Raw genomic sequence first — 27,602 nt, forward strand, 5'->3', positions numbered from 1 at the left:
AAAAAAATGTGCCTCGAAGGGTAGATCCAGCCGCCCCAGGCAGGTGGAGGCTCCCAAACTCCCTGGGTCCGCCGGAGCAAGCTCCCTGGCAGCGCCGGCTGTAGCCATGGCAACGAGGCAAACGTCGGCCTCGGCAGCAGCCAACCGCCCGGGCCCCGGCAAGGGGCGGGGCGGGCGCGAGTCACGTGCGCAGGGGCGGAGCCTGCGCGGGGCCGGCCGGAGCGCGTCGGGAGCGGGCGCCGAGGCCCCAGCAGCGGGACCCCAGCGAAGGCAGCGCCGAGGCCGCCGCGCCCCGCCGGGCCGCCCAGCCACCGCCATGGGCAGTGAGTAGCGGCGGCGCCCCGGGGCTGGCGGGGAGGCGGCCGGACCCGGGTTGTGACCCCAGGCGCGGGCCCGGCCGGCCGCGGGCTGTGGGATGGGCAGCCCCTCGGGGTCGTCCGCCCCGCGGGTCCGGGAGGCGCGGGCCGCGCGGGGCGCTGCGCAGGGCGCGGGCCGGGGACCTCGGCCAGGCTCGTCCCAGCCCTGCCAGGCCTTGTCCTGGGCCACTGCGGGACCAGGACCCGGAGGCCTGGGCTTTGCGCCCCGTTAGGTGCCAGGAGCGCAGGCTGGCGCGGGGAGGCCATGGAATGGGGGGCGGGGGGAGTTAGAGAACTGGGCGAGACCTGGACCACTTTTAATTTCTCAGGATCTTATTGGGAGGCGATATTTTTATTCGCTTATCACCCTTCCTTTGCCTGTTTGTGGTGATGAATAAAACCCTCTGACTTTTTTTTTTTTTCATGTAATGCATGGTTTATATTTTAGGGGAGGAAGAAGTGTGATTAGTAGCATAGTTGCTAATACATCTAATTTTTCTTAACATTTTCCTTTCAGTCATTCTGCAGCTAGCGTTTTCTGAGAACGTTGTATAAGCCTGAGGGACAAGGCCTCGTATTGTGGGGATCTTTTGCGAGCCCTTTGCTAAACACTCAACAGCACATATATTCGTATAGGCTACATAGTTGTAAGGTGTTTGTTGCACGAATGGGTAACTCAGGCTGCACACCCATTGGCCAAACTAGTGGGCTTTTGGTGGAAGTTGGAAAGGCAGTAGAGCCCTCTACCCCCACCCCAATCAACCTTGAATTTATGGTAACATTGGTAAAATACTGCAACACAAGGTGGGGGGTGTGGGGGGGCTATAAGCCGACCAAAAAAAGAGGCATTGCTTGAACATGAATGTTCCAACACAGTTGGTAATAAAATACCAAGAAATCTGGTGGGTGGCATAGATTGAGGTGAGAAGGAAAAGATATTAAGAGACGCCAGGAAGTTTCCCCAGGTGATTAATAACTTGTTTTGCATTAAAGATGAATGTTTTCATAATTTACATTTGCTTTGCAAATATTAGTCCAAAATGGTACTTAGGCAGCAAACATCTGCTCATGAGAATTTCTAAATTCTTTAGCAAACATCTGTAAATGCCATCATTTTGAAAGGTTTTATTAAAAGATAGTACAGTGAACTTTTGACTAACTGGGGAAATTACTTGTCAGTTTTAAATCAATTTCATGATGTTACTATACAGAATTCATTGTCTGTAGGGGAAGATGCTCTTAAGTAATAGCTAGTTGTGACTTCTGGTGTTTCTGCACATTTCAGACCTTAGCAAAGGCTTAAGTGAGAGATTATTATCTTCATCCTCCAGTTCTTTGGCAAAACTTCGCTCATTCCAGACGATAGTATCTGTTCTTGAAGATCCTTAGCTTATCTTTTTTATATTGTAAGAGTAGTTTGGGAAAACAATACTCTCTAATGAAATGTAATTGTCATTCTCTGGCTGATTTTATTGTACATGAGCAAGTACATTGAGATGATTAAGTGGGAGAACACCATTCAATGAATAGTAACTTAATGAAATGAAGTAGAGATTGTATGCTTGTAAAAGTTATCTTCTGAAGGTCATTGCATGGTTTTTCTCATTTAAGCATTTCAGCATTTTTCAGTTTAAATTAAATCAGTTCTGCTGTTCCAATCCATTTTTCTGTTGTACTCTTCTGTTTCTCTTCTGATGGCCTCCTGTTTTCTACTATAATACATTGTTGGTGGATACCATAATAGACTGCATTTTTTCTTTTATTGATTCTAGGCTGTTCATTGAATCCGTCTTTTTTTTTTTTTTTTTTGGTATATATAAAAGGGCTGGATGCAAGCATGAGTATGCAAACTCATGGTAAAAGGAAACTTTTTTTAAATTTCTACTACTTAGCCCTTTAACCTTTTGGATTTTTTGATGCTTGAATTATTTTTCTTCCTTATGTATTTGAAATGAAGAGTAAAAGGATTAATTTTGGTGGTGGATTGACTGTAACAGAACATTTGGATTTGGTTTTTTTTTTTTTTTTTATTTTTTTCTTCAGCCAAGACAGCAGAAGGGATGGTTTATTGTGCACGTGTTACATTCAGCCAACTGAGAACAGAACTAGTCCAGAATGTCACAGGTCCAGGGCAAAGGACCAAAAGGGACTGGTTTTGGTACGAGCACGGTGGGTCTCTCAAAGGTGTTCGCAGCGACCAGATGGTGATGGATGTTCTAGATTCACTGAGACAAAGTTCTAGACAGTAGCATGCAGTCCAACAATTTGTACCAGCGTCCCTGGCCTCCGGCTTTCCTTACTTCTGTTTCTGTGGCTTCATGGGTGTTACTAGTTTACTTGGACCTCTGCCTCATCTTTCTTCTTTTGCGCTTCAGCCTGCGCATTCACTTCTTCCTCCACTTGGCTCTCATGGCGTGGAGGCTTCCGGGAAGATGGCGCTAAGGCCGAGAGAGCTGGATTTGGTTTTATAAAAAGAAATTTCTTTTTATAAAAAGATGTTTATTCTTTTTTTTTAACAGTCAAATTTTTAGAAGTTATCAAACCTTTCTGTGCAGTTTTACCAGAAATTCAGAAACCTGAAAGGAAGGTAAGTATAATTTTTCAGTAATATAGAAGATAGCCGAATTAACTTTGGTGAATTAGCAAGATTGGTTTACTTTCCGGTACCCTTTTTGTTGTAATTGGAAAACTCTTACTTTTTCTTCTCGCAATTGGGTAAAACTGTTGATAGGATAGACCTGTCTGTGTGGCTGTAGATACTTTTCTGGTATCAACAGTGACATTTCTTTAAGTTCTAGCATTTCCATAACAAGTGTCTTTGTCTCTGAGTTAGATAAGATATAGTATTCTCCTGTCTATAGTCATCCTTCATAATTGCTGTCATGAACTGTGCTTTTTAACAGTGTGATCCACTGCATTGTGAATCACCCAATGTACTGGGTTGGTTTTTGAAAGTATTCCTGGTTCACATAAATGAATTGTGATTGTTAAGGTATATACCTCCCATTTTTTGGATTCATTCAATGCAAAGAAAAATCACACAAACACATTCAGAAGCTAATGCAACTGCATCAGATTGTTCTTCCATTGGTGTGCACGTTTGGAGCTTAGATAAAGAAATTCCAGAATACTGTTCATTCAAGATAACAGACATTCCCCTCTTCTGTCTTCTAATTTCCCATGAAACTAACTGGAATATAGGGTTATAGAAGGAGGTAGGTAAAACTTTTGTTAAACTTACTGGTTTTTTTTTTAGAAGTATATATTTTTTATTGCTTTGAGATATTCTATAGCTTTTCATATTCTCTGACATTCTGTTACATTACAGGCAGCTATGCAAATTGGTATGTGTGCATATTGGATCTGTGTCTTGCTTTGCATCCTTTTCAGTCCAGTTAACATGGTCCATTGTGATAAGACCTGCCTATATTTAAATTAGTTAATTCCTGTTAAAGTATATTTGTGAAGGTCAACTTTTTGTTAGCTGCTCCTACCAACAGTAAGAGTACATATGGGAACGTATTATGACTGGAAATGTAGGTTAAGTTTAATATGTACTTTTTCTTTATATTTGCCATTTCTTGCTTTTGAGTGATCATTCCTTTTTTTTGTTGTACAGATCCAGTTTAGAGAGAAGGTATTATGGACTGCTATAACTCTCTTCATTTTCTTAGTATGTTGTCAGGTATGTAACCATAATATTAAATAAGTTTCCATACTATTCTAAGAATTTAGTTAGTTAGAATTTGACAAACTTAATTTTAGTTAAAATCATAAACATATAGGTTTTGAGCATCATTCTTTTTAATAAGTTGAAATGTTGTAATGAGTGAAAATGTTTTTCTTGTTTTATATTTCTTTTGGTTTACTTGTTGGTTTGAACATTTTTTTTTTAGTTTTCAGTTAATATTTTTTGCCCATTTTTTCCTGGAGATTTTTCTCCTTAAAAACGTAGGACAGGTTTTTGTATATAAAAAGGTTAAACCTTTGGGGCCTCCCAGTCTCAGCACTGTGAAGCTATCCACAGCCACAGCAGCACAAGTTCAATAGTAGGCCAGCCAGGGAGCTACCTACATGGCGCAGCAGACTTCTCCTGTCCTGCCCACTGCTCCCCTCAGCAGTGTATTTCAGTAGATCTGCCTACTCTGCTCGCCACTCTGTTTCTAGTGAATCCTCTCACCACCCTCACCTCTCACCTGCACCCCAGCTCTTGTATAAATAAATAAATCTTTAAAAAACTGTTAAACCTTTGACATATGTATTTTTCCATTTTGTTTGCTTTTATCATGTTGTTAATAGCATGCATTAATTTAAAAAATTCCCAAAGCCTAATTTTAGAACTCCAGAGATATGCTGTACTTATAAATTAATAAAAGTTAATGCTCTCTTTGGATAAAATTTTGCACAGATTAAGTTCATACAACTGTGACCTACCTATGTCACAGGATTATTGTGAGGATTAAGTTAGTTAATTTAAGTGGAAGTTATTTGAGGATTTTGAAAACTCTTGAGATATATATAAGAAAGTTAGAAAAAATTAGGAAGCATAAAATGATTAGATTCATATTGTGGAGAAAAGCCAAGTACATTATTTTGAAGACTGCAATGATTGAGCCTTAGAATATTTTACTACATAGTTTGCAGTTGTTTGGGTGGTCAAGTGAAGAGAACTTTTTAAAAAGTACAGAGAAATAGAAGAAAGGACAGTTATCCATATTTCTACCATTTTCTTTTGAACATACTAGAAATTCTCCTCCCCTTCATTTTAAGAAAATCAAAATTAGGGAGTTAGAATTTACACAGTACAATACATTCATTTTTTAGTGTGTATTTTGAAGGATTTGACACACATAAAAAACCAGGTACCTACTACCTCAATAGATGGTATATCAATTACTGTTTCTCTACAATATTTCCATTACCACTGTAGTCTGTGTGACTTTTCCTATTCAACCCCCATCTTCCATCCCCAGGTAGCCTCTGATCTGCTTTCTGTTCCTTTGATTTGTTTTTACAATTAAAAAAAAAAATGAGATCATAAAGTATCCTTAGTGGCTGACTTCATTAGCTTCATTAGCTTTTTTTTTTTTTTTAAAGATTTATTTATTTATACAAGCACTGGGTATAATCAAAGTGTGGGAGGGCAAGAGAATTCACCAGAGCCAGAGCAGGGAGCAGAACAGGCAGACTGACGAAATACACTGCTGACGGGAGCAGCGGGCGCGACAGGAGAGGTCTGTGCGCCATGGGAGACCCTCACTGGCAGCTGCATCACTGGGGTGGCCCTTCATTAGCTTTTTGAGATTCATACTTGTTGCTCTTTTTCTTCTTAGATTTTTGACACATGTCACATAAGGGTTCTTACCTTCTGGCTGAGAAGGGCTCTATTTCATTGTTGAATTCAGATCAGTTCCCAATTCAGTGTGGGACATGTAATCATCTGTTCTCTTAGAGTCCCATTGCTCTTTTCTCTCTAATTCTTCTCAGCTGCTTTTTCTCCACTGTCCTAACTAAAGGAGGCAAAAAGATATACCTATCTTTGCTGTTCTCCAGATTTGCAATGCTGTGGGAATTGTGAGGATTTTGTTGCCTTTCCATTGTGATGGTTAGCAGCTCTAGAACTTGTCTCTTTACTCCTCAATTTGTGTCTGTGGATCCTCTACCCCACCCTATCCCTGTGCTTCAGGTTTATTATCCTTTTTTTTATTTGCCTATTTTATAGACAGTCCCCCCACCCCTTTTTAAAATTATTTGTTGGCTTTTATTTTACATGTTATTTAAAAAATGTGTTTTCTTGTATATCATGGGAGGGCAGGTTCTGCAATTTATAATACTGTTGCTCTTTTTTTTTTGAAGATTTATTTATTTATGCATACAAGAATGGAGGTACAGGCCAGAGGTGCAGGTGAGGGAATTCACCAGAGAGAGTGGGGAACAGAACAGGCAGACTGACTGAAATACACTGCTGAGAGGAGCAGTGGGCAAGTCAGGAGAGTATTGCCGTGCCATGTGGGTTGCTCCCTGGCCAGGGATCGAACTGGTGGTGCAGAGGCTGCAGTTAGCTTCATAGGTTGCATCTTAACCCCTTGCACCACCAGGGAGGCCCTAGGTTCTGCAATTTAAATGTAACTTGCCATCTTAACCCAGAAATATCTTGCTAGGTTTTCACTTCACACTGTCTTTGGAAATTGGTAGTGCTAATTTTCTGTTTGCTCATTTCAGGGTTCTGTTAAAACTCAGAATGCTTGTTTCCCTGAGATATTAAATTATATTTTGTCAAGTTGAAACCTGTTGCTACATGTCATATAGGGTTGAAGTCTACAACTCTGTGACTGATAAATTCATAGAAAAATAACTCCTGTTGCTGTTCAACTATTGAATATGATCTTGTAACTATAGAATTTACTAGGAGGAATAAAATTAGAAACTGACTATAATAATCCTGTTGACTATAGGAAAGGAGGGGATATAATTGCTTAGGGGAGGTCAGCTGACTTTTTCTTGCTCAGTATCCCACAAAGCATCTAACCGGTAATGGCTATCTCTGTGAGATACAATTAAGGAAAGTAATTTGACTAATTGATCTTTTCCCCATTTAGGGAGTATTTTGGTATGGACTATCCTTAATGTTAATTGGTTTTTGTACAATAACTTCCTTCCTCTCCAGCGCTCACCTTAGTTGAAGTGTATCTGTAACTGTAGGGTACACAAAATATCCATGGTTCTTGCTTCATTGATTTTTTATCCATTTAATAAATTCACACATCCAGAGATTTAGGTTGACGAGATGGGTTGTTTAAAATTGTTGGCAGCAGCTTTTGGTACTTTTTTTTTTTTAATCAGCTTCATATAGAGGTTTTTGAAATTAGAAATATTTTTCTTTGTGTCTAATCCCCAAAGAGGACTGGGGGAGTTATGATCAATGCCAAGTTAGGAAGCAGTCTAAAATTAGGTGTTTCTCTTTACTGATTAAAAAGTAAGATGTGATCATTTTAGAAAGTTGGATAAACACTAAAAAGAATAAGGAAGAGAAAGCCATCATCCCACTACCTACAAATAATCACTGTTCGACTGTTCAAGATTTTTATTTAACAAATGATTATCAGTTTATTAAAAGGTTGACTTAAGTATCTGCAATGATGACTTCAGCCTCAACTTCTGGCTCAATACTGTTTAACATCTGTTTAACAATCGCAGAAGGACTGTGCAAGTCAATGAGTTGCTTGCGGATCCTCATCTGAAAACTACACCAAGTCTTAGAACCTTTACCACATAGAATTTTCTTTGTAATGATTCTCAGAGTCTTGGTAGGCATTCGAACTGGTCCTTTTACTTTGAGGGCTTGTCCTTTGTGCCTCTGATCCAGTCAGCACACACCTCTAAAGATTTCACATTGCGGATGGTTAGAGTAATTCTAATTTGCTGAATTGCCACCTCCGGTTCCACAGCTGTCTTTCCACCATCTTCAAAAGCCATGGCTGCAGAGTGGCTTCCTGACTGACTTTTTCCTCAGTGAGAGAGGACAGTGGTGAGTCAGGAAACAGGAGTCCACCATTGAGAATGCTAGTGAAACTGTTACCATGTCTTGCATGGAAAAAAAGCTATTCAGGATTTTAAAAGACTTTGTTTCATCTTTCCTATTTATATTTACAATGTTGAGCTTTTACTTTATACAGTTTTGTACTTTTCTTTGTATTCTAGGGTTTCTCAGTAGTGCTATTGAATTTTAGGTGAGAAAGTATTTTATTGTGGAGAGCTGTCCCATTCATTGTAGGATGTTCAGCATCATCCCAGACCAGCTCAATGCCAGTAGCATCCTCCCCATCCCCCAGTTTGTGGATACAAAAAAAAGGTCAACAGTTATTCCAGAAGGTCCTTGTAGGAGCTAAAATTGCCCCAGATTGAGAACCATTGTTTTATATTATGACATAAGCACTTACTCATGTTATTATACACTTTGTAAGCACAGTTTTTAGTGCTACATGATATTCCACTGTTTATATCATCTTCACTTTACATTTAGAATGTGACTGATCTTGGCTGTCATTAATGCATGAAACTTTGTAAAATTATTCTATGACTGGATAGATATAGCCTATAATTTACTGATTTTTATTTTTTTTAAGATTTATTTTATTTATACAAGAGCTGGGGTACAGGCCAGAGACATGGGAGGGTGAGAGGATTCACCAGAGACAGAGTGGGGAGCAGAACAGGCAGATGGACTGAAAGCATTGCTGAGGGGAGCAGCAGGTGAGGCAGGAGAGGTCTGCTGCGCCATGTGGGAATCTCCCTGGCCAGCCGGGAATCGAACCCGCACTGCAGAGGCTGCAGACAGGTTCACAGCGCTGCGCTTAACCTGCTGTGCCACCGGGGAGGCCCTGATAGTATTATTTTAAATCGTGGTTAAAAAAGCAAAACATTTGCCATCTTAAACATCTTGAAGTATGCAGTACAGTAGTTTTAATTATATTCATGTTGTGCAGTGGATCTTTGTACCTATAGGAGTATTTATTAGTATTTAATACTGGTAATATGTTGTAAGTAATGATTTCTGTTGTGTTTTTCTTTGAAGAACTTTACCTGTAAGGTGTGCTTGTTTTTGTTGTAGAATATGAGTAGTAGCATGACTTATTTTAGGTATTGCAAACATGAGTTTAATACATTATAAATTAAGTTCAAATGTTATATTAGTTACAAATTTATTTAATGCACTTGTGTAAAATAGTTTATGTAATATTATAGATACCGCTATTTGGAATCATGTCATCAGATTCTGCAGATCCTTTCTACTGGATGAGAGTTATTCTTGCATCCAACAGAGGTATGTGCTCCTTTGCTTGTCTCCATATTACTACTGACATCAAATAGATCCAGAAACAACTATTTTTTGACATCTACAGGAAGGGAAAGGATATAATAGAAGAAACTCATTGCCTGGGAGAAGAGACCAAGATGTAAATAGTTACAAAACTGTGTGTTTATTATAATAATAGAAATATGTATGAAGTCTCGGGGTACAGTAGAGACTGAAATGATTAGTGTGTTCTAGAACTTTGGTTTGCCATTCTTCTTGCATGAGTCATGTTTGCTTTGAAGATCTAATTAAATTTACCTTTCCCAAGAAAAATGCATTTATACTCATACATACAGATTTTATGTAAAATCTCAGGGGATTCATTGACCCTCTGAAATCTATTGTTTTGGTTTTTCCTTGGTGAATAGCCTTGATCTGTGGTGTCAGAGAGGAGATAATTCTTTTTTTTTTTTTTTTTTTAAACATTTTAAAGAGTGACTCTTTGGCTTTATTTTTTTTGCTTCGATAATATTTTTTTTATTTAAATTTTATTTTTATATTCCCCATACAATTACAACCCCCTTATTTTGACCCCAATCCCTCCTTTCCCCTCCCCCCACCCCCCATAGAGTGTCTCTGGTTTATAGTTGTTTGTTGATTTTGATATTTTCTTTCTTATAGTTACTCTTTTTCCTGGTCCCTTACTTAAGTTTTCTAGATTCCTGCTATGAGTGAGACCATCCGGTATTTTTCTTTTTCTTTCTGGCTTATTTTGCTGAGCATGATCCCTTCCAGCGCCATCCATGTTGCTGCAAATTGCATGTGTTTATCTTTTTTGAATGCTGAGTAATATTCCATGGTGTATATGTACCACATCTTCTTGATCCAGTCATCTATTTTTGGGCATTTGGGTTGTTTCCAAAGCTTAGGTATTGTAAATAGTGCTGCTATAAACTTAGGGGTGCAGGTGCTCTTTGGAATTGATGTTTCTGTGTCCTTTGGGTAAATACCTAGGAGTGGAATTGCTGGATCATATGGAAGCTCTATGTTTAGTAGGTCAAGAAATCTCAGAAAGGAGATAATTCTAAAAGAGCATTTGAATTGGGGTCCAGTTTTGGACTAAGGGAACAGAGAGAAGCTTGAACTAATGCATACGCATTGAAGTCACGGGATATATTCTGGGAGGTTTAGAGGGTCCGAGGGTGGGGTGGGGTCAGGGATGCTGGTCAGTGAGGTAGAAGAAGTAATAAGGGTTGGATCATGAGGTTTCTTGCATTTAGGTAATAGTGATTGCTGTTTTTTTGGAAACACTTTAAATAGTTATTTAATAGTCAGATATTTTGGGGGTAATATTTTTTAGATTATAAAAGTAGTATTGGATTATTTTTAAAATATACGAACTATATATATATAAATAAATATATATACACACACACACACACACACACACAGATTTATAGAGTGCTGAAAATGAAAGTCTCAGTTCTCAGGAGTAACTTCTGAAAAGATAATAATTGGTTGATGAATTAAGACCTCTTCTCTGTATACATCGTCATACATGTAAATCTATGTTTTTTTTTTCAATTAAAATTTTATTATATAACTGTTCTGCTGTTTAGTGTGTTTACTTAATACTTTGGATGAGTTATTTCATTTCATAGCCATATTGTGTTTCACTATATGGATATGCCTTGGTTTATTTAATCATTCATTCACTTCTAATATTTCCTGGGTCCTTACTATGTGCCAATCTTTGTGCTAGGTGCTGGGATTAGAGCAGTGAACAAGATGGCTTTTAGTGTCATGTAGTTTATATTATTCTGTTCAGGGAAGTAGATTCCACATGAAGTATGTTTTGGAGAAGTGGGGAGGCCTCTTTAAGGATGTGATGTTGGAGCAGAGATCTTCAGGAAATGAGAATGAGGTCCATGTGAAAATCTGTGGAACATTCCAGGCAATAGCAAGTACGGTGATCCTGATGTGGGGATGTGATAAGAACATTGAGAAGGTCGTTGTGACTAGAAGAAAATAAGGAAAGAGGGAAAAGTGGTAGGACACAGTGTAGCATGTGAGTCCAAGATCCAGAAAAGGGAGGGCTTGTAAATGAGGTAAGGAGTATATTCTAAGTACGATAGGAAACTTTTCCAAGCCATTAGAGTTCTCTTCTGTCATAAATTTAGGCTTTTCCCAATTTTATGTGATTGTAAACAATGCTTTAGCAAATGCTGTCACACTCTTACATAATTTTAACAGCATTTCTAGAGTGTTTACAATGTCTGTACATTTTATTTTTGATAGATAATACTAAATTACCTTCCAAAAAGGTTTATTATTTTATTCTTTCAGCAACTGTATATGAAAATGAGCATTTCTCTTCCAGCTGTGGAAGGTCAATAGTTAAAATTATTAACTTATTTAAGCGATAATCTTTTGTGTATTGGTGAGCTTGAATATCGTTTTATATTATTAAATATTTGAATTTTTTCTATGAGTAGACTTCATTAATGTGTTACTTTTTTGGATAATAGAAAATTCCTAATTTAAACATAATAATGGAATTTATTGAGAGGTTACTGGTTATTTTGTGAACTTTAAACAAGCAGCAGAACAACTAAGGAGGTAGAGGCACCAAAGGCAGTTCTTAGACCTCAGCTAAAAGGAGTAGGACCTGTTCTTAGTGATTCAGCTCCAACAACTCCCAGGGTTTTTGGTTCTTAGTTGAAAATTCCATACTACCAGGATTTATACCAGATTCGGTCAGATTTGGTTAGAGCTTTAGTGTTACATGGTATAAATTGGTAATGGTATTCTCTCCTATATTATCAGAATTTTCCTGAGAAAGAGCATTTTTGGGAGCAGCTGCCATATATTGCTTAATTCTTTCTTCGTTGGTTTGTTCACTTTAAAATTGATTTGTTAGAGCTCTTTGATTGGAGTAATGTGCTGATTGCATATTAGAGATTTGAGGTCTTTGTCATTTGAGATTGAGTATTTTTCTTTTAACTTTTATGCTGTCTTTTGGCACTTAGAAATTTCATGGTTGTATCTAATCATGTCATTAATCTTTTATTGTGGTTTCTATGTTTTTGTCATGTTTAGAAAGGTCTTCTGAAATTATAAGCATACTCAATTTTAGTAATTACGTCATTTGTCTTTTATGGTTAAAATTTCAGTTCATTATTGTTCCTTTATTTTGATATAAGTTATGGGTTAAGGAATCTAAGTTTAATTTTCTTTAAATGGTCAGTTATTGGCTGAAGTTCATTTAGCCTTCTTTTCTCTCCTGATTTGGAGTGCTATATTACCTATATCAAATTTTCGTTTAAGCTTGATTGGGTTTACTTTTGGACCAGATTCATTTGACTCTTACAAATTTTGGTGAGTTAACTTAAAAAAACTGACTTGTTCCCCCCAGTCTATTGGCTTTAACAATAAGAAATGTTTTAATTTTTTTCCTTTGAAAGTATCTGAGAAGAAATCAAGAATCTTCCTAAGATGGAATATTTTCTCACATTTAGAATATGCTCAGCATTTATAAAATCCAGGATTAAAGGGGTAATGTGACAGAATGGCCAATGGAAATTCAGTTTTGACCATTTAGAGTTACTTAGTTCTTCATGTTACCTTAAACACTTGGCATATTGGTTTTCTTATTTTTCACTATAATATGTACAATACATATTTTCTGTAAAGAAAAACAGAAAATGGAAGAGAAAAAAGAAAATAAAAATCATCCATAATCCCATTGGATAAAAGTGGCAATACAAAAATCTTGACAACCAGACTAAAATAATATGAAATTGTTTTTCCAGTTAAATACCAAATGAATTCAAATTGTACATAGTGTTTCAGTGTTTTTTTCCACTCACTTTCATAAACATTTTTCATGCCAACTAAATATTCTACAACATTGTTTTAAATAGCGTTCTGTGTAATTTTAAATTATGAATAGGAGTTTACTAACGGTATGTAATTTTATTTTACATTAAAATAAAGTGTTAGTTTAAATTTTTAAAATAATGATTTGAGCAGTAGGTTTGGAAGATTTCTTTCAAAGGATTTCTTTGATATTTTAAGTTTAGAGTTTACAGGAATTGATTTTTATATTATTTGTAGTAATGTTTATTCAATGCATTGTTGCAAGATTGTATCAATAAATGAGAACTTTTTAGCAGTCAGTGTTTAAGAAATGAAACTTTTTTTTTTTAAAGATTTATTTATGCATACAAGAACTGGGGGATGGGCCAGAAGTGGGGGGAGGGGGGAGAGGATTCACCACTGACAGAGTGGGGAACAGAACAGGCTGATCTATTGAAATATACTGCTGAGGGGAGTAGCAGACGAGACAGGAGAGGTCTGCTGTGCCATGTGGGTAGCTTTGTGGCCGGCCAGGGATTGAACTCATGCTGCAGTGGCTGCATATAGCTTCACAGTGCTGTGCTTAACCCCCTGCGCCACCAGGGAGGCCCAAGAAATGAAAATTTGTATGTTAACGTTTCAGTGTGTCTCTTAGTGGATATAACTAAGACCCGGGAGTTTTCTAAATTAATATGCATGTGTGTAGTAAAGATTATTTACTTCTCTCCCTTTTCTTTTTAGGGACATTAATGGAATTGGGTATTTCTCCAATTGTAACATCTGGCTTGATTATGCAGTTGTTAGCTGGAGCGAAAATCATTGAAGTTGGAGATACACCCAAAGATAGAGCTCTATTCAATGGAGCCCAGAAATGTAAGAATTAATACAATTACAGAGCTTTTTCTGAATTTGAGAATTTTCTTGGTCAATATGTTTTTCTGGTCTTTTTTTGTCTTTGGTTGTAAGCATGTACTACTTTTTCTCCAATTTTCTCCAGTGTTTGGTATGATCATTACCATTGGGCAAGCCATTGTGTATGTCATGACTGGCATGTACGGGGATCCTGCTGAAATGGGTGCTGGAATCTGTCTCCTTATCATTATTCAGGTAAGAAATCCTGGTTTATTTTGTACACAGATAACGAAGCAGTTGACCTCTTTTATTTGTTGTAACAGTTCTTTAGGTGATTGATAAGTTAACTTTCTTACTTTTGAATTATAGTATTTAATTATATCTTGATTATTGAAAAGATAAGTATTATATGAATATAAGTTAAAAAATTTCTTGTGAGAGCCTCTTCGTATATAATATAAAGAATTAGTCATCATCTGTATTTCATCAGTTAAAAGATGCACATTTTTTATATTTTACGTCTCTGAATCAGATGTTTTCTTACAATTGCCATTAGCCAGGGGGCAGTGCAATGCCTCTGTATACCAGCTTAGTCATAGGTATAAGGTAATGATTAGGACATCTCTGCATGTCGTTAATATAACATGTATGAGGTTAATTGCTCTTTAAAATGTCTTAGAAAAATTTGCTGATTTTATTGTTGCTGTTGTAATAATATAGTTGTGTGTACACAAACTATATTATGTCTAAGTCTGAAATACTTTTTGTAATAAGTAGAAAATGAAATTTCTTTGTAATGAGTTATGTCAGTTTAATTGGCAGTATTTTTTTCTTTCTTAGTGGCACACAAAATAATGGCATCACAAATAACATCTAGAACCAGCAAACTGTTATATAAACATACATATACTCTGTATTTTTTTTTTAATGCATGCTGAACAATCTGGAATGGAATTTAATTTAAACACCAACATTATTATCCCTCTACTTGGTATCTTAAAGTGTGTAAATTTTGGGAGCTATTTCTCTCACATATAACCCTTAAAGACCATTTATAAAAATTACCCAAGGACAGGATGTGCTTAGGTTTTGTAATAATAATTATTAATGCAGTTAAGTTAAATAATAGTTATTCATTGGACTTTGGATTGGAAGTGTGATTAAGTTAAACACTGGGCAGCTAGAGTCCTGGGCCTCTTGGAAATGCCTCTTGTTCTCCCTATGAACTTAGGATTGCTTTAGAAAATTTCTTTTGATGCTTAAAAGGAACCAAGTTTGGAAAAATGATTTTTGAATGAAAGCAAAATGTCCATTTTTTAACACATGTGGAGAAATATGATCATCTCTCAGACTGGCATGATTGACTTTTTTGAAAATAAGAAAAATTTTTTTTTAATAATTTTTTTTTAAAGATTATTTATGCATACAAGAGCTGGGGCACAGGCCAGAGATGGTGGGGCTGGGGAGGCGGAGTTGGAGGATCCACCAGAGACAGAGTGGGGAAGAGAACAGGCAGACTGACTGAAATACACTGCTGAGGGGAGCAGCAGGCGAGACAGGAGAGGTCTGCCTCCCCATGTGGGTTTCTCCCTGGCCGGCCGGGGATCGAACTCGTGTTGCAGAGGCTGTGGATTGCTTCATAGTGCGGTGCTTAAACCCTTCCACCACCAGGGAGGCCTGAAAATAAGAAATCTTATACGAGAGTCAAATCATAATAGATTATTTAGTGAGCATGATTCAGTACAAAGAGTTAGTACAAAGAGTTGTTCAAAATATTTATGAGATGGTAGTATTTTGTCATTTGATGAGGGGAGGAATTTTTCATGGATTGTCAGGTTCTTTGGTAGTTGCGTGAGCTCTAGTGTGTTCTCATTTGGTACACGGTACATTTCTTTAAAGAATAACATTTTTTTTTCTCCACTGTAAAAAACACTTGACTGCAAATTTATGGTTTTTGGAAATTAGTGGAGGAGTTGCAATGCATGGGGAAAAAAGATCCTCTGAAAACTGATTTTGTTATCTTTCAGTGCTTAGGATCTCTTCATATGCTTTTGTCAGTGTTGAAAGTACTGATCTACCAGCTGTTGTCTTAAGTTGTATTTCTTTAAAGCATTTACTGTGCAACCAATAGAATAACTTTGATTTTTTAAGATTCAATTGACTTCTAGCTTATAGAGCATTATGCATCAGTAAGTTTTTTTCTAGTATCTTACTAAGGATGTTTAAACTTCTGAGAAATCTTAGCTAACTAGTTCTGGGTTAATTAGATAAAATATTGACTTATGCTAGAGTCAAGTATGACTTTCAATTGATACAAAATGAAATTGAACTGTTTTTATTTTTTTTTTCCATTATCAGAAATCAAGTAATAGTTATATACCAGGAATGAAACAAGTAAAATGGATATATGCTAATTTGTTTACATAAATTCTAGTATACACACTTATATTGTGGTTAATTCTTCTAGTGTTAATGTAAAGAGAAATTTGTCATGTTTGACTATAGGTGAGTAATAGCCCTTTTGCATCTTTTTTTTGTTTTTGTTTTTAAAGATTTATTTATTTATACAAGAACTGGGGTACAGTCAGGCATGGGAGGGTGAGAGAATTCACCAGAGATAGAAGCAGGGAGCAGAACAGGCAGACGGTCTGAAGACACTGTTGAGGGAAGCAGCAGGCGAGGCAGGAGAGGTCTGCCCTGCCATGTGGGTATCTTCCTGGCCCGCTGGTAATCAAACCCCCGCTACAGAGGCTGCCGACAGCTTCACAGCACTGCACTCAACCCACTGCGCCCCCCGGGAGGCCCCTTTTGCATCTTTTTTTGTTTGTTTTTTTAGAAGATTTATTTATTTATTTATATAAGCACTGGGTATAGTCAGAAGTGCGGGAGGGTGAGAGAATTCACCAGAACCAGAGCGGGGAACAGAACAGACAGACAGACTGACAAAGAAATACACTGCTGTGGGCAGCAGCGGGTGCGGCAGGAGGGGTCTGCGCGCCATGTGGGACACTTGCAGGCTGACGGAGATGCAGCCGGCACTGCAGAGGCTGCTGGCAGCTTTGCAGCACAGCGCTCAACCGCTGCACCACCAGGGGAGGCCCCCTTTTTGCATCTTTTTTAAGGCTTTGCTAACATTGAAAATATTAACACTACTGAAGAGACACGATTGAATTAGTGTATTTTCACCTAGAAGCACCTGTGTGCTGTTATGTAAGGGTTACAACTTAAGGTATTTCTCAGTTATTCTTGTTTCATTCACTTGGTCAATGTTTTTCAATTAGAGATTTTGAAATCTTTAGAGATCTGTGCATATTGTACATTGTACAAAAACATGGAGTTAGTATTCAGTTATCACCATTTTGCTCAATGAGATGCTTTAACTTCCTGGTTTCTCATATCTCTTATAGGCATGCATGCTTTTTATCATTTTTTATCTTATTTTTTCAATTATAGAAAACATTTCTCATTTAGGTCCCTATAATTGATTTCTTTCATTAGAAAATATAAGAGTTGAATTTTCTCAGAATTTACACAAATCACTCTGTAGTCTGATGGACATTGGTCTAAACCAGGGTCTGGAGATTCTAGGTTATGATTATTTTAAGTTTGTGTTACTTTGGATAGGTCATTTCATTAGAAATCTCTGGGTATCTGTGGGTACCAATGAGTATGGGCACAGGTGATTTGGTGCCTGTGAAGGGAAAAGAAAGAAAGAGGGGAAAAAAAACCAGAAGCTGTTCTGGTTCAGTCTGTTTTTCTTTCTTTCTCCTTCACTCCTATACTCAAAAGGATCTTATTTTGTTGCCTCTAGGAAGATTGAATATATAGATTTTCCCTTAATTTAAGAAGCGTATGTGAGAATGCTATGTTGTTTCTTAGGGCATGGGGATCTTCAATAAAAAATATCGGAAACCTGTGATAATAGTTTTGGTTGACTGATAGTTTGTGGACTATTCCTTATATGGGGTCAGGTTTCTGTATTTATGATTGGGAGTATTATGTTTATTTAGTCGCTACATAATTGTGGCTTAAAAAAAAAATCTCAGCAGTAAGACCTTCTCTTATCTTGTTGAAATGTCAAATTTGGGCTTCAAACAGCAAAGGGTTATTGGCATGTGCTGTCTTAGAAGTTTGAGGATTGCATTCTTTCTCCAATCTAAAGAAAATCAAACTTAAAGACTGCAAATATAGACAAGTTAGGCTCTATATAACCATAGAAATGACAGTTAAAGGGAAAAAAAAACTTGTGGAAAGTAAGCATGCTTGCAATGTTAGCAATGTGTAATGTAGTTAGTTCTCGGGATATCAGGTATGAGGATAGGAGGTTTTCTATTGGGAAGAATTGAAATGGTATCTCCTCCTTTCTTAAGAAGGTGTCTTTAAAATGGGGACAGGTAAGAAGCATATTTTCTCCCCTCTCATGATTGGATTATGAAGTTTAATAAGGGGTTATATCATTGAGGCTGTAGGTTATTTTATTTTATTTTTTAAGATTTATTTATAAGATTTATTTATTTTATATAAGAACTGGGGTACAGGTCAGAGGTGCAGGAGGGTGAGAGAATTCACCAGAGACAGAGCAGGGAGCAGAACAGGCAGACGGGCCAAAGACACTTCTGAGGAGAGCAGCGGGTGAGACAGGCAAGGTCTGCCACACCATGTGGGTATCTCCCTGGCCTGAATCGAATCCACGCTGCAATCGAATCCACAGCGCTGCTCTCAACCAGCTGTGCCACCGGTGAGGGGGGGCCCTGTCGGTTATTTTTAATTGATGCAGATTTTCACAGGAATGTCTTCTCCAAGGGGAAAATTTAAGAATTTTCAGTTTTACAAAAATTAAAATTAAAATTAGTATGCTTTCACTTTCATCTTAAAAAAAAATTAGGAGCTTTAGAATCTGGTGAACTCTTGACGGTCTTCAATTGTATGTTAGGTATCACCGTATAGAATGAATTTTTATGTTGTTATACTCTATGTACATATGAATTTATACTTTACTTTTTTTTACTCATTCTATGGATATTATATGTAATATTTTAAAAATATCAACACATGTCACATATTTTTCCTTTAAAGCAGTATACAGGTGCCTCCTGTTTTTATATCATAATGGTCCTTTCACTTACTTGGAGGTATTTGAAATGTTTCAGTTTCTTGCTATCATAAATTCTACAACTGAATATTTTTGTTTTAGTGTGTTTTTCTATAGATCTTATTTAAACATTTGAAGAGAAGCTGTTCAGATGATGTATATAATATACCTTAAAAGTTGAAATGTCTGCTTTGTAATGTAAAATATTGGTATTTCTAATCATCAGATTTTCAGTACTAGCATCTAACCAAACTAAAAGCAGGTTAAAAGATGCAATCATAATAGTGATATTGCAACAATTAGCTCATAATTTGATCTTAATGCCCTTACTTTAAAAGTAGTCAATGGTGTTCATCTTCCCCTTTCTTTGAGTTTATTCTTGCTTCTGCTTACTTGCATTTCTTTCCCCACAGTTGTTTGTTGCTGGTTTGATTGTGCTGCTGTTAGATGAGCTGCTACAGAAGGGTTACGGCTTGGGGTCTGGTATTTCCCTCTTTATTGCCACCAACATCTGTGAGACCATTGTCTGGAAGGCCTTTAGTCCCACTACTATTAACACTGGCAGAGGTACATTGCACAGTGACTGCAACTGCACGATTTTTGCTGGATGTGTGCTGGAAAGTAATACGTATTGAGCAGTACATGCCCTAGACATCCTGGTTTGTTCTCCCAGGGATGACTGGTGCTAGCTAATTGTTTAAAAATTAATAAGTGGAGATTTGTGGAGTATGAACACTACTTCAAAGAGAATAATATCTAAATTTTAGCCTCTGCTCACTTGCAAAATCTCAGTGGTTGCAAACAGATATTTAAAACTTTGTGTAAAGCCATTGCTGCAGAAGACATTGATTGGCCAATTTTAGCATTCCAATTAAAGGTAGTGGATTAAGATTTTCAGATGAAAAAACTCTTATTCTTTGTATCAGAGAGCACTAATACTTTGCTGTAGTTTAACTTGACTTTTTAATATCACCTAAGTTTTTAAATAATTCATTCTGTCTTTTCTTACCCATCTCCACTTCTCTCAAATGGCATCCTACACTTGTACTGGTTAACACCTAAACTGATCCCACCCTTAAGAAAATAGCATTGATCATATATTAATACACAAAAGACAAGCTTGATAGAGTAACATGTAGCTTTTAATTCTGACATCTTTATTCTGCTTTGCTGCTTCTCCCTTCCCTGGCACCCCTCATACTGCTTTCTGTTCCCTAAAGTAAAGAAGAGGCAAATTATTATGAACTGAATATTTGTTTTTGTTTATTCCACTTTGGCTGTTTTTAGCAAGAATAGTCTCGAGAAAATTTCAGATTTATGCTAAAGAGATACACTTTTGCCTTAGTAATCTAAAGATTTCTAGACACTCCACACTTAGCTGTATCATAAACACTGATACGTTATTTTGATTCATATTTTTTGCCCTCAACTGGAATTTCAAGGTTATTTGTTTGACTTTTGTGGCAACTTTGGGTAATGAGTCTATAGTTAATTTCTGTCTTAATTTTTTAGGTACAGAGTTTGAGGGTGCAGTCATAGCTCTGTTTCATTTATTGGCCACTAGGACAGACAAAGTCCGAGCACTAAGGGAGGCTTTCTATCGTCAGAATTTACCTAATCTCATGAACCTCATTGCTACAGTTTTTGTGTTTGCTGTTGTTATATATTTTCAGGTAAGTATATTCTCTTGCTGAAGTAAGTGGGTTGTGGGTTTTTATTTCTTAAAAAGGAGAGGACAATGCCATTTGAAATGTTAGTATCTAACAAGTCAGTGATTCAAAATGTAGTCAAACAAATAATGCCATTCCTTTGAGTCTAAGGTACAACATATTACTGATTATGGAATAGAAAAGGATTTCAAAATGTGAAGGGGGAAAGGAAAATTTTGTTAGTGTTGTCTTTATATTCCCTTTGTTATTGTTTGCCTATCTGTTCTGTATTCTTTAATACGGATATGTACAATTCCTCTTACTCACTTTCAATTTCCTGTTTTTTTAGGGATTTCGTGTTGACTTGCCCATTAAGTCAGCCCGGTATCGAGGGCAGTATAGCAGCTATCCCATCAAGCTCTTCTACACCTCAAACATTCCCATTATTCTTCAGTCGGCCTTAGTGTCAAACCTGTATGTTATTTCCCAGATGCTGTCTGTTCGATTTAGTGGCAACTTTTTAGTAAATTTACTAGGACAGTGGGCAGTGAGTATTATTTATTTATTCTAAATGTTTAATTTTACTGAATTTCATGGTTATATTTTTAACTGAAAGAGGTGTTATATAATTGAAGCAGTTGCTCTAATATTTTTAGATTCACCTAACCTGTAATAGAATTTTTATTTATCTGGAAGAATTGGTAATTCTTATGAATCTAATACCTATAACTATTTTACTACCTAGGAAGCATTTTCACATCTCATTTGAGAGACCTTTCAGGCTGAAATCAGAACTACTCTAATAAAAGTGATTTTTCTGTTTTGTAATCCTCTTCCACTATTGTCTAGAGAGGGGAGCAGAATAGGCAGATTTACTGAAATACACTGCTGAGGGGAGCAGCCAGTAAGACAGGAGAGGTCTGCTGTGCCTTATATGGCCAGGGTTGGAACTCAGGCTGCCATGGTGATAGCGCTGAGACTTAACCCCTAGACCACCAGAGACCCCCCTCTTATTTAATAATTTTAAATTTTTTAATTTTTCCTATCCCTTATTTAATGGGAATGTTTTAATGAGGTATTTATTTAACAAGGTTATTTAATATGAAAGTTTTCATTTCTATTACTATAAAAATTTGTTGATAAAATTCCATTATAAATATTTTTTTTAAGATTTATTTTATTTATTTAAGCACATAAGAACTGGAGTGTAGGCCAGAGGTGCCGGGGCCTGGGGCGTGAGATGATTCACCAGAGACAGAGTGGGGAGGATAACAGGTGGATCTACTGAGATACTCTGGTAAGGGGAGCAGCAGGCGAGACAGGAGAGGTCTGCTGGGCCATGTGGGTCAGCTCCCTGGCTGGTGAACTCAGTGCTGCAGTGGCTGGTGTTAGCTTATAGTGCTGAGACTTTAACCCCTGTGCTACCAGGTACACCCTCCATTTTAAAGATTTTTAAAAAGACTATTTCTTGTAATGTACCAACCATATAAAGTTTAGGCAGTGAGTTATTACTCTCTTGTCAGTAGTTTATTGATCATATTCAATAGAATACTTTGGAGAACTATGTTTGTCCTAAAATATTCTTCCTTCTTTACATAGTTAAGAAATTTCCTCATTCTAAATGTAATTAGAGATTGATTGCAAATATTTTCCCTCAGGAGGAGAGTTTCTCTTGTTAGTGGTATTATAATGCTTTATTCTAGTAGTTATTTTGTTAATATATTCATGTCTTTTACTCAATAGATAACTGCTGTATAATATTGAAGGAATAAAGGTATTAAACACAAAAGTAAATCTTTAATTTATACAAACTAACTTTCTTTAAGTTTAAAACTGTTATAATTTTTAAGCTTGCAAAGTCATAAAAGTGTATTCCTTGCCAGCTGGGTTGGCCACTTGCCCTTTTTATTCTTGTTCCTTAGGATGTCAGTGGTGGAGGCCCTGCGCGCTCATATCCAGTGGGAGGCCTTTGTTACTATCTCTCTCCTCCTGAGTCGATGGGGGCCATATTTGAGGATCCCGTCCACGTAGTTGTTTATATCATCTTCATGTTGGGATCATGTGCATTCTTTTCTAAGACATGGATAGAGGTGTCTGGTTCTTCAGCCAAAGATGTAAGTGATTTGTTTTGTTTTTATTTATTCATATTTTTTTTAGGTTTAAAAAAATTTTTTTTCTGTAATACATTTATTTCAAAAACATTTTTTATTGAAGTGACATCGAATATGTTTCATTTGTGCATCATTGTAATTCAATGTCTGCATATACTGCATTAAGTTCATCACTAAGAGATCAAATCTATCCTTCACTGTACTACTGGCCCCTTTCACCTGATTTCCCCACCTCCCATTCTCCCTCTAACTGGGTATTATTAATTCATTTCTTCCTCCCTCTCCCCCTCCCCACTGCTTCCTTCCTTCCTCCTCTGGGAAGATACCTAGGAGTGGAATTCCTGGATCATATGGTGGATCTGTCTTTAATTTTTTGAGGACTACCCTTACTGTTTTCTCTATGGGCTAGACGCCCATGTTTCCTTCTTTCCTTACGTTTGGGACCTTCTCAGCTACTATTTTTTGGAATAGTTTCTCTTCCCTTCACTCTTTCCTTTCCTCCTGGAATACCCATTGTCCTCATCTTTCCTCTTCTTAGGAGTTCAATATTTCACGTAGGATCTCTTCACTTTGATTCTGTCTTCTTTCTCACTCTCTTCCCATTTGTACATTTGTATCTTCTATTTCCGAATTCTGTTTTCTACCAGGTTAATTCTATTGAAAATGCTGTCCATATTTGTCCTCATCTCATTTAGCATCTCTTTTTTATACAAACTTTTAATATTGTCATTCTCTTTAGTGGAAAAAGTTTTTGTTCCTAGATCTCCTTTCTCAGATCCTTTACTCACCTTTCGGCATTTGACTGCCTTTCCGATACCTTATTCAGCATTTACTAAAATTGTTATTCTGAATTCTCTGTCAGGTAGGTCTTCTATCTCTGTGTCCTATACAGGACGTGAGTGTGTGTCTGTGTGTGTGTGTCTGTGTCTGTATCTGTCTCTGGACTTCTCTGCTTCTGGAAATTTCCATTTCATGTTCAGATATTTCTTTCTTTCTAAGCATGTATATTGTCTGTCTTCCTTTTGAGGCACTCGGTTAATTTTATTTTTCTTTTTTGTTTACATTGGCAGCAAGTGGTGGGGAAGTGAAGAGAAGCTGAGGTTCAGACTGGGCCTCAGTCTTGGTGAGGAGGGAGGGCAGCTCTAGGTTGATGGATCACCTCTACCTCCTCTCCTCTCTCTCCAAAGCAAGCTATTTGGTGCTTCAAGGACACTAAGCTCCTGTCCCACCTCCTTTCTGCTCCTCTCTGTGGCATGGAGGGTGTTACACCAAGCTTGAGTCATGTGGTATATGTGCCAGGCAAGATATGCAGAGTGTGAGCCACTAGACACAGGCTGCCGTGCACTGCCCACCATGGGGCACCTGGTGCAGCCACTGTGTCCTTTTCCTGGTGATGGTCACTGCCATCGTGCCTGCTGCAGGGCCTGGACTGTCAGGTGCCATCGATTGCTTACTGGTGCTCTGCAGTGAGAGCAGGGGGAGAGGACATTTACACTTGCTTTGCCACTGACCAGCTTTCTGTAACTGAGTCAGGGTCACTGTGCATTTGTGACACTGCTGCCAGTGTTCTCTTGTGTGATCTTTCCAGTAGAAGGGGAGGGAGTGTCCCTTGTCCATTATCCCTTCTGCCAGCTGCCAGTCTCCCTGCTGCTGAACCTATGGCCACTGAACTCTGGGGACTGCACCCGTGGTCTTGTCCCTGCAAGCCTGCACAACTCCCTTTCCTAACAGTTCCTCTTGTAATGTTCACTGCTCCCCATAGGACAGAGGCCATGTCCTTTTCGCCTGTTCTACCTAGCTGGCTGCGACATCCTTGGCCACTTCACTATCTTTGGCCACTTCACTCACCTTCCCCACAGCAAGCCACCAACCTCAGTGCAAAACCTTCAGGAAAATCCTTTGTCGATGAATGTCTGTATCGTCCTTTGAACTAATTTTATTCTGGTTTTAGTTTCTTTTCAGTTCTGTTTAGGGGAGAGAGTGATCCAAACCTCTTTATTTCAGCATACTGTGAGGTACTTCCCTCACCAAAGGGATTAAAAATTAAAATTTCACCCTCATCCTGGACGGTGAACAATTCTTAGATTTACAATGGGTTTTATAGTCTCAACCCTACCCAACATTTTATTCCTTAGTATGTCTCTTTAGGGAGATAACAAGAAAACTTAGAAACATGGCCTTACTGCATGGCTAACATGGTTTTGCAGCATTGCAGCCTCTGCTCTTATGCCTTCTGCTGAGCAGAAGGGTGATGGAAATGATGCTGCACACATGCTTTCTGAATTTTACTTGTTAGTGTGGGAAAGCACTTCACACAGAACCTGATAGATCATAAGCTATGAAATGTTAGCACTTGATTTTGAAAGTTGTTTTTCTCTTGGCAGGTAGCTAAACAGCTTAAAGAACAGCAAATGGTCATGAGGGGCCACAGAGATACCTCTATGGTTCATGAGCTTAATAGGTAAGGTCTTATGCAGGTGTTTATGCATATACTCATGTGCATTTTGTTGCCAAGTGTTGATCTTTGTTTTAATTCATATTCAAAGTATGTTTCTTCAATTTCATACAAAAGAACCCAAATTTAACAAAAATCTTTTCCACATCAATTGACACATATTATTTTAATTGTTCCCTACATTGCTCAGCAGTTTTAAACTATTGTAGGTCAGAGGTTCCTTAGTGTTGGCTGGGAGCGCTTTAAAAACACTTAATTCCACCTCCATGAGTTGTGATTTATTTGGTCTGGGGTGGATTCCAGACATCAAGTTTTTGCTTTTTCATAATAGCATTATTGATATTATGCATAGACCTGTAATTCACACATTTAAAGTGTATGGCTTAGTGGATTTTTTAGTGTAGTAAGAATGCGTTATTACAATCTAATGTTTAAAAGTTTTTCATCACCGAGGAAGAAGCCTGTACCCATGAGTTACTCCCCATTCCTGCCCCCACCTCACTCATATCTCCTAGCTCCAGACAGCCACTTTTTAATTTCTTTTTATGGATTTGCCTATTCTGGACATTTCATATAAGTGGATTCATAAAATATATGCTCTTTTGTGAGTAGCTTGTTTTACTTCACATAATCCTTTCAGGATTTATTCATTGTTTGTCAGTAATATTCCAGTATGTGGATATACCACATTTTTCTGTTTACCAGTAGATGGAAATGTAGATTGTATCCACATTTTGATGGTCATGAACAATGCTATTATAATGTATTTGGACAAGTTTTTTGTGGATCTGCGTTTTCATTTCATCTTTACAAGGGAACAGTGATTTTAATTTTTAAATCTCAATTGAGGATGCTAATCCTCTGCCATGAAAATCATCTATTGTCTTTCCTCAGTGTCTCCAAGTTAGGGAGTCAGAAATTATTGCCTTAATCATGAGGTTTTCACCAGCATCTAACTGCTATTTATCACCCATCAATACTAGACTGTTCCTATTGGATAAAATTGTACAACTTATTCCTTTTAAGGGTCATATTTTTACCAATTCTCTGCAATCTTTGACTCAGGGTTTTGTCTTCTAGGTATATCCCCACAGCAGCTGCTTTTGGTGGGCTGTGCATTGGAGCCCTGTCGGTGTTAGCTGACTTTCTGGGGGCCATTGGCTCTGGCACTGGAATTCTGCTTGCAGTCACTATTATTTATCAGTATTTTGAAATATTTGTTAAGGAACAGGCTGAAGTTGGCGGGATGGGTGCTTTGTTTTTTTAAATGTTCCAATATTTCATTTTGTGTGTATGAAAGGGAAAATGTTTTGACATATTGTTTTTGTCAAATAATGCTGGTTCTCCTTTTCTTCCCTCACAGTTTCTTGTTTTGAAGTGCTAACTATCCCATTTCTGAAATGGGCACCGAGCTAAGCCTGTGTGCAGCATTAGTACCAGCTGCCTTAAAACTAAAGTTTACATTATTCGTTTAAAAAATGTACCTGTAGTGTTACCTGTGATGCTGGAAACCAATGCGCCAGCCTTGCCGTGTTCAGTCATGACGGTGAGAAGGTGACATGGATCAGTTTTGCACACAACATTCAAAACACTCAATATTCCCCCTACTTATTTAAAAATAAACGTAGTTCAAATCGCCACTTTCCAGTATTTTTGAGCTTATTTAATGAGTTCTGGAACATTTATATCTAATGTATATTTTAGATATAATTTTTATACTTTTTTAACTCATAGTATCCACATTCTCACGCTCCCTTTCCCTTTTCCCCTCCTCTCCCTTATCTGCCCCTTTTCAAAGCAGCCACTTAATCCAGATGGGCAAAATCAAGCTTCAGAGTTAAAGCTATTACTAGAAACAGTGGCTTAAAGGTACTACTCTTCCTGTCTTTCATCCCTCTTTCTTCCCAGTGACAGCAGTCGGTGCTGTTTGACTGTATTGGCTATGCCTTTGAATTCCAACAGGTCACTTGAGAGAGCATTCGAGATACATCCCAGTTCTATTTCTTTTTTAATCCCTAAAGCAAAGATCTAATTCTCAAGCAGTATTTGTAGTTCAGTGGGGGCAAACAAAGAGTAATTCATGCTAGGAATTTGTGTACGTTGTTGTACTTTACAGCAGCAACATGAGTGTAAACAGTAGACAATAAACTTTTATTTAAAACTGTTTGAGTTGTGTTGGAAAAAAAATCTGACATTAAGTGATTTCTAAGATAATTTGTGTAAGTTCTTCGTATTCATACAAAATCTATCCTGAAGTGCCTATTGGCAGAGGTCAAATGTAATAAGTTGTTTTTTTTTTTAAGATTTATTTTTACGTAGAAGAACTGGGATACAGGCCAGAGGTGTGGGGTTGGGGGGACGTGAGCGATTCACCAGAGACACGGTGGGGAGCAGAACAGGTGGATCTACTGAAATACACTGCTGAGGGGAGC

General features: G+C 37.6%; 1 protein-coding gene and 1 pseudogene across 1 annotated transcript; one reads left to right on the forward strand and one right to left on the reverse strand.

The window, feature by feature from the left end:
* The first annotated feature begins 206 nt into the window (after positions 1-206).
* SEC61A2 (SEC61 translocon subunit alpha 2) lies at positions 207-27,369 on the forward strand. The gene is made up of 12 exons (XM_037510610.2): positions 207-323; positions 2,876-2,943; positions 3,976-4,041; positions 9,102-9,180; positions 13,753-13,884; positions 14,009-14,118; positions 19,369-19,522; positions 20,468-20,628; positions 20,954-21,151; positions 22,527-22,718; positions 25,100-25,176; positions 26,251-27,369. The coding sequence occupies exons 1-12, from the start codon at positions 317-319 to the stop codon at positions 26,435-26,437; spliced, it is 1,431 nt and encodes a 476-aa protein (XP_037366507.1). The 5' UTR covers positions 207-316; the 3' UTR covers positions 26,438-27,369.
* On the reverse strand, positions 7,480-7,832 carry LOC119245109 (40S ribosomal protein S20-like; annotated as a pseudogene).
* Positions 27,370-27,602: the final 233 nt, after the last annotated feature.

The sequence above is a fragment of the Talpa occidentalis genome, unplaced genomic scaffold (assembly GCF_014898055.3).
Source record: "Talpa occidentalis isolate TD23 unplaced genomic scaffold, MPIMG_talOcc4v2.1 talOcc4.14, whole genome shotgun sequence".
Lineage (NCBI taxonomy): Eukaryota > Metazoa > Chordata > Mammalia > Eulipotyphla > Talpidae > Talpa > Talpa occidentalis.

Excerpts from the sequence above, each read along its gene's own strand:
- SEC61A2 (XM_037510610.2), top strand. Across the intron at positions 9,181-13,752 it reads TATTCTTGCATCCAACAGAG|GGACATTAATGGAATTGGGT; the intron begins GTATGTGCTCCT and ends TTTTCTTTTTAG. Across the intron at positions 20,629-20,953 it reads CTGTTGTTATATATTTTCAG|GGATTTCGTGTTGACTTGCC; the intron begins GTAAGTATATTC and ends CTGTTTTTTTAG.